A 7,570-nucleotide genomic window follows, 5' to 3' on the forward strand; every position below is an offset into this window, starting at 1 on the left:
CTCCTCATACAGGGAACGTTTAGATTCTCTGACAAACGGATGGGGTTAGTTGATCTTTAATCTCCCGTCTAGTTCTACAATCCTTTAACTTTAAATTACAAACCTCGAGTAAAGCGCGGGACTCAAGACTTCACGGGATATCTACAGGACCGTCAAATGCCACCAACTCAAAGCAAAGAAGAAACTGAGTTTACGATCCCTTGGAGGTCATGCAGGTTAGCTCTACGTATTCTACTACTGGCCACACCGGTGGCCCCCGCACGTTGGGCTTTTAACGCGTGAACGTGGAAGGAAATCCGAGGACCTTGGAAGGGAACTCGGTCTCCGCAGCTCAGTTCTAAACTTGGCAAATTCCTTCTCCGAGTCTGTGCGCTTCCTCAGGACTACAACTCCCAGCAGGCCTTGCCCGAGGCCAAAGCTTATTGGCGAGCCAGCCTGTGTTTCTTGCGTTGTGGCAGCCAGTACAGCCAGTGGGAAGGAAGGGCCCCCCTTAGGAACCAATCCTGGAGAGGTAGGGCGGGTCCTCTCTGGGTTCCGGCTCCGGCTCCTCCCCCGGCCCACCGAGGCGGCGCTGTCCCTGACGGAGCGGCGGGAGCGAGGTGGGTCCGGGTTGGGCCCGAGGTCGCGGGGGGAGGCGGACGCGGCTTCGCGGGTAACTCTGAGCATGGCCCCCTCCCTTCCTCCGGGGTGTTAGAGGCCGTGGCTTTGCTCCCTGGACCCGGTGGGGAGCAAATGAGACCCGGTGGTCCCCTCGCCCCGACCCCTGGGCCCGCGCCGCCAGGCGGCTGCCCCAGCCCCTCCCCACAGGCCCTCCTGTTGGCCTTTCAGTCCAGCACCCCCTGCACCGACCATACTTTGGGGGACAGCCCCTCCCCCTCTCCCACCCCGCCCTCCCAAGCCGTCCGGCTTCTCAAAACCCAGACCTATGCTCTAGGGCGCGCGTATCCTCGACTCCGCCATAGGCTTCTCCCCGCTGCTCACAACCCAGCCTCTCGGGCCCCGGTCTCCTTTGATTGCAGCCTGTGCCTCCTCTCCCCTGCCCCTCTCCTCCGGACCTTCTAACCCTTTGGCTCCCCTCTTGTCTGACCCGTTAGGCAGCCACCCGGTACAGTTCCCTGTTCTTCAACACCTTGTCCCTGGTCTTTCTAAGCTCCTCTCTCCGCATCATCCCCCACCCCTACTCCTTGACTTGACCCTAAAGACCCCGAACTTTGGCTCTTCATACGACTTTTCAGCTTGGCCCCTTCACTTTAACCCAGGCCCTTGACCTTCAGCATCTGTGATCACCAGCCCTATCTTCTTGGCTCTTCCTTCTTAGCCCTGGCCGCTTCTCCACTGCCCCAGTCCCTTCCACCCTCGGGTCCTGTACCTCTGAGCCTCATGGGAAGGCGAGCCGGATGGGCCCTTCTCTCCCAAATCTTTGCAATGTGCATCTGTACTTGACCTGCCACTGTGTTCTAGGTAGACAGTAGGCTCCCCGTCTCTGCAAGTTCCAATCTTGCTCACCCATCTTGCAAGTCCTAACACAGATACCGCCTTTTCCATGCTCCCTGATCTCTTCAGGGAGACAGGCCTGTGTCATCTGAAGTCCCCTGGGCACTGTTCTTATGCCTTCCTCCTTCCCTTCCCGCTGCCCCTGCCCCCCAGGCTCCCATCTCCCTTCCCCCCTCCCTCCCTGTTTTCCTCCCTCCTTCCCATTGCTAGTGTCATGCCTAAAAGCACTGGCTTTGGAGTGGTGGGCATAGGTCCCAGTTCTGCCACTCACTTGCTGTGTGCCCTGGGGCAAGTTACAATTTCTCTGAGCCTCAGTTTCCTCATCTCCAAAACAAGCTGTGATAATGAAATGACGTGATTTGCATATAGTGTTCAGTCCAGGGCTTAGCACTTAGTATGAGCTTCAGAAATGTGTATTATTTTTGGTTCCTGTATAGTATGCTGGGTGCTGTGTGAGGCATTGAGGAGTGGATACACAGGTGACTAAGGCACAGTTCCTGACCCCCCCAGAACTGAACCCTCTACACTGTATGCCAGTTTCTGGAGTTCATGGCCTATTGCCCTGTGCTGTGCCATAACTGAGGGTAGTGACCATAATCCTAAATCTTTTTGCTGTTATTTTGATCCAGCATTCAGTCCCGAGTAGAAGCACAGCCTGGTATATTGCGGGTTCTTAGAATAGAGGCTTGGATGTGCGTGGGTCCAGGTAGCCCCTGCATGGAGGGAGGAACTGGAGCCCTTGCTGGGGTGGGCAGGGCTGGGGATTGAATTCAGATCATATCCATTGACTCATACCTTCAGAAAACATTTGAGCAGTGCCTCATGCTGGGGAGAGATTGCCAAGATGACCCAGTCTCTGCCCTCAAATTGCTTATAAACTGCTAGTGGAAACAGAAATGTTAAAAGATCATTGCAAATCAGTGTAAAAGCAAGTGTGTACAGGATTCTATGGGTGTGTAAAGGTGGAAGAGTAGGCAGATTCCTGAGGAACAGTGGGTGAGACAGACACAAGTAAGCATGACATGGGTTCTGGAGACAGGCCCGGCCTTCACTCAGCTCATTCAACGACTGTTTATTAAGGATCTACTATATGTGACTGTCAGTACTTGAGGAGTTTGGGTTACATTAGAAAACAAAGACCCTGTCCCTCATGGGACTTAGTTTTAGCAGGGGGAGGCAGACACTAAATAAGAGGCATAGGAAATAAATAGAATGTTAGCAGGTGAGAAGTGCTGTGGGGTATGGGGACTGGGAGTGTGGGAATGGGGTTGTGATTTTTAAAAGGATTGTCAGGAGACAGTAAGTATCGGAATAAATTGTTTCTAATGTTTACTTGCATTTTTGAGAGTGAAACAAGCCTCCTTCACATCTCTTAACTAGATTCTTCAAGAAACACTCTCTAACAGGGATTGGTAAACTGTAGTTCACCTCTCTTTGTCTTAAATAAAGTTTTATTGGAACACAGCCACGCTTGTTCCTTTATGTATTATCCGTGGCTGCTTTTATGATACGAGAACAGAGTTGAGTGGTTGCAACAGAGATCCTATGGTCCCAAATATTTACTGAATATTTACTGTCTGGCTCTTTCCAGAAAAATTTGCTGGCCTCCACTCAAAGATTTGAGGCTCTGTCTGTATCTCACATTTTAGATTATATAGAACCTCACACGATTTTTTTTCTTGTACGGTTATTATTTATTTATTTATTTATTTAAAGATTTTATTTATTTTGGCAGAGATAGAGACAGCCAGCGAGAGAGGGAACACAAGCAGGGGGAGTGGGAGAGGAAGAAGCAGGCTCCCAGTGGAGGAGCCTGATGTGGGGCTCGATCCCAGAACGCCGGGATCACGCCCTAAGCCGAAGGCAGCCGCTTAATGACTGTGCAACCCAGGCACCCCCTCTTGTACTGTTTTTTAATTAAAAAAATTTTTTTTTCTTTCCTAACAAGATCACATAAGGAATCTTATTTCATTCTTGTAATCTGTGCAGGGCTGGGATACAGTGTCCTCTACCATGGTCGTGGTAGCTGTCATTGCGGCGTCACTCGTGCCCGCCACACAGCACCCTGAGCACACTGGAGGCATCCGCCCCGCCGGGGTTCTGCAGTATAGGCGGGTGTCGGGGTGTTAGCGATGTGGAAGTTGAGGCTCAGAGCGCTTGAATAATTTGCACAGTTCTGTAGTGTATGTCACCATCGGGATCCAGCCCTAAATGGAGTCAGTGCCCCTTCCGTGACTGCTGTTGTGTGTTGAGAGACATTTGCTGACTTGAAGGAATTCTGTCATTTTCTCCCCCCGCTGTCCTGTCACAGCCTGTGCTTCCGCCCCTCGTCCCTTGCTCCTGTCACTGCACGGTGTCTGCACCAGCCCGCTGGGCCTTCCTAAGTGCCACTGTTGCTTTAGGGCCCAGAGGAAACACCACACGCGGCAGAAGTACTTGTCCCCTCGTTGCCTGTCCCGGGCTGTAGGAATTCAGAGTGTGTAGCCCAGTGAGCATTTATTGATGTTTGCCTAAGTTGGCAGTGTGTATGTGTAGCTGTGTGCGTGGGAGAGAATGTGGTTTGTGTCTGTGTGTCTCTGTAGGTGGCATGTGAGTGTGTGGGGGCTGTGTATGTGTGTGTGATTTTGTGTGGGGTGCGAATATAGCTGTATGTGTGATTGTGTAGCTACGTACGTGGCTATATGTTTGGGAGGGCCATGTATGTATATGTGATGGGTGTGGCTGTATGTGGCTATAGGTGTATGTGAGTGTGTGTCACGTGTGTGTCTGTGTGGCTATGTATGTGTGACTATGTGGTATGTGTGTATAGTGTGAGAATATGATTTGAGTGTGGCTGGTATGTGAGTACAGCTGAGTGTTTGGTGTGAGTGTGTATGCGTGTATGTGTGTGTGACATGGTGTCTGTGGTATTGGAGAGTGGAAGTGGGCATTGACCAGTCAGATAGGCCAGGCCCTGCAGTAGGTCTCGGAGGGCCCCGACATTCACCCTTAGTTGCTAGGCCAGGCTCTGGTCTGGGGAAGGGAAGGCTGGTGGAACGTTTAAGAGAATTCACAGCTGGGCCTTTAAACAACTGGCAGAGCCTCCAGAATGAGAGGTTCTGTTCATTTTGAAAGCAGGCAAATGGATACTTTTAAGGAAGGTTTTTCAAAAGAGATTAAACGCAAAAGGAGTTTCCGTTAGCTTGGAGTTAGGCAGGGAAATGGAATTGTCCCCAACTGGAAGTTCCTTCACCTGCACACAGATTAGGGTCTAGCTGTCATTGCTTAGTGGCATTAAGAAGAGTGACATTATTCACATGGCACAACCAGCTGTTGGGAGTGGACAAAAGTGATGCCTTTTCACTCTGATGGGTACCTTTAAATATCTGTGGCAGTTTGTCACTTGAGAGTTGTTAAGTAAAGGCATTCTCTCTAAGTATTCCCGTTAGTTGAGGTTATTTCTGATGGATGGTTGCATGGGGAAGGTGTACACCCCTTCGGCCAGAACCAGGGTTCCCTGTGGTCGAGCCTGACCCCAGGAATAAAGATGTTGGCCATTTGTGTCATTCTCAGGGTTCAGAAATGGGCAGTGAAAAGGAGCAGAGTCCAGAGCAGCACCTGCCCGAGGAAGGGGAATGGGGGAAGCCCTGGAGAGCGGATGACTCAGAGGGTTTTCAGATCCCAGATGGGGAGAAAGAGCACGGGCAAGAGAGCCCAAAAGAGGGTCCGCAAGAGATCCATCCCAAAAAGCCATGGCAGAAAGTCACTGTCCCCGCTGGAGAGCCCGGGGGCCCCGTGGCTCACCTGAGGCCTGAGACCGACGAGAAGCCCTTCATCTGTGCCCAGTGTGGGAAAACCTTCAATAACACCTCCAACCTGAGAACACACCAGCGCATCCACACCGGCGAGAAGCCTTACAAGTGCTCGGAATGCGGCAAGAGCTTCTCGAGAAGCTCTAACCGCATCCGGCACGAGCGGATCCACCTGGAAGAGAAGCACTACAAATGTCCCAAGTGTCAGGAGAGCTTTCGGCGGCGCTCGGACCTCACCACGCACCAGCAAGACCACCTGGGCAAGCGGCCGTACCGCTGTGACATCTGTGGCAAGAGCTTCAGCCAGAGCGCCACGCTGGCCGTGCACCGCCGGACCCACCTGGAGCCCGCGCCCTACATATGCTGTGAGTGCGGGAAGAGCTTCAGCAACAGCTCCAGCTTTGGCGTGCACCACCGCACGCACACAGGCGAGAGGCCCTACGAGTGCGCTGAGTGCGGGCGGACCTTCAGCGACATCTCCAACTTTGGAGCACACCAGAGGACCCACAGAGGGGAGAAGCCCTACTGGTGCACTCTGTGCGGGAAACACTTCTCCCGGAGCTCAAACCTCATCCGCCACCAGAAAACGCACATGGGAGAGCAGGCTGGGAAAGACTCCAGCTGAAGGACAATGAGGGACAGAGGCGGAGAGACCCAGCCTAGGGTAGGAACATCTGTAGGGTCTGCTGCCGCCCCCCCGACCTCAAGCCCCTCATCCCACTTGGGAGAATGGTTTCCTGTTGCCTCTGAAGCCAGGATCTCCGGGAAGTCCCGAGAAGGGACTCGAATAAAAATCCTGCTGCTTTCCAGGCCAATTTCTTGCCTTGGAAAGTTTGGAGGATCCAGTCTTGGCTTCATCTCCTTGGGATGAAACAGAAGTAGGGTAGGCTTAGCACATGCTCGTGTCATTAGGGCCACCATCCCCTGGCCTTTGAGGAAGTACCTGTGAGGTGGGCATCACCGTCTGAAGGTCCTCCAAATCGTATACGAACTGCTTAGGGCATATTGTGGGGGCCATCGGTTCCCATCTGCTGTGCCCTGCCTGCGCTGGGAGGAACGGCCTTCCCGATGGAAGGGCCTCCTTGGCCTGGAGAAGAGGTCTGGTCCTGCCTTAGGAACGAAAGGGAAGCCCTCAGGGAGCCACGATCCAGGGACCTTCACAGTCCTCCATGTTTGTGACTTGTTCCCCCACCCTCACCTGCATCTGTTCCCAGAGTGATTAGCAGTAAAACCCTGCAATGAAAAGGACCTGTGTACTTATTTGGGGCATCAAGGAAGTGGGAGCTGGGGAGCTGGTCGCCCTGCAGCCTCTCTGGAAGGAGAATGGGTGGCTGCTCTGAAAAGCAGAGGAAAGCAGGCTGAGTCTCTGGGGCCTTTGAGGAGGAGGACAGGAGGAAAGACAGGAGGAAAGGAACAGGAAGACAGGAGGAAAGGAAGGGACAGTAACCGACATCCACATCTGCTCTAGATTCTACAGGTGTCATTTACATCTTTGTCTCCGTGAGCGGGCACAGCAGCCCTCGGGAATCAGATGAGGACACACGTGAGGAGAAGTCAAGTCACGCAGCAGGGGTGTGGTGGAGCCAGAGTTCACACTTGGGCCTCCCTTGATTCTGAGCTGATGCTCTTCCCATTGCTTGTACCCTGTGGCTTCGGAAGGGGGAGCCACTTAGGGGCTGGCCTGGGACCAAGTGAGTCCCTGGAAGTGGGAGCTGGGTTGGCCTCTGGATGTGGCCCTGGACCATTTGCTCCGTGGGAAGTCAGTGCCGCGTCTGAGAACCTTTTCTCCTGTAGATTCCTGATTGACACTTGTGCTTCGGAAAAATGATCGTGTCAGGGAGTAGGGGGTGAGGGCTGGGATGAACCCATAATGGGAGTCTATGCCTTTAATGGCAATAATTTAGTTCCCAGGGCTGGGACAGTTTGGCAGGGGTCCTTCCAGCTTCCTGCCCTCCTGGTTTAGGCCTGGCTCCACGAGCAGATTTCAGTGTTTTCTGCCGGGCAGTTTAATGTTCACCCAGATTTCCTCCCTACAAATACAGAAGACCCTCTCTACATCTCTTGCCAATCAGGTCGTGCTCTTCCAGAGTGAGGGGCCTTCTTCATTGTAGCTAATTGCCAGAATATGACTCTGACACCACCCATAACCTAAGCTATCATATGGGATCCTGCCACCCACCCAGGGAGGGATGTGCTAGGAGCGTCATACACATCATGTTGAATTCTCACGTAACCCGGGAAGTAAGAATTACCCCCATAGGACAGTTGGAGAAACAGGCTGACAG

At 52.9% G+C, this 7,570-nt stretch overlaps 1 protein-coding gene across 1 annotated transcript; it reads left to right on the plus strand.

The window, feature by feature from the left end:
* The first annotated feature begins 535 nt into the window (after positions 1-535).
* On the plus strand, positions 536-6,530 carry ZNF691 (zinc finger protein 691). The gene is made up of 2 exons (XM_011237437.3): positions 536-599; positions 5,047-6,530. Exon 2 carries the CDS (start codon positions 5,056-5,058, stop codon positions 5,908-5,910), a length of 855 nt encoding a protein of 284 aa, XP_011235739.1. The 5' UTR covers positions 536-599; positions 5,047-5,055; the 3' UTR covers positions 5,911-6,530.
* The last annotated feature ends 1,040 nt before the right edge of the window (positions 6,531-7,570 follow it).

This window comes from Ailuropoda melanoleuca, chromosome 2 (assembly GCF_002007445.2).
Source record: "Ailuropoda melanoleuca isolate Jingjing chromosome 2, ASM200744v2, whole genome shotgun sequence".
NCBI lineage: Eukaryota > Metazoa > Chordata > Mammalia > Carnivora > Ursidae > Ailuropoda > Ailuropoda melanoleuca.

Excerpts from the sequence above, each read along its gene's own strand:
- ZNF691 (XM_011237437.3), top strand. The coding sequence starts at position 5,056 with ATGGGCAGTGAAAAGGAGCAGAGTCCAGAGCAGCACCTGCCCGAGGAA.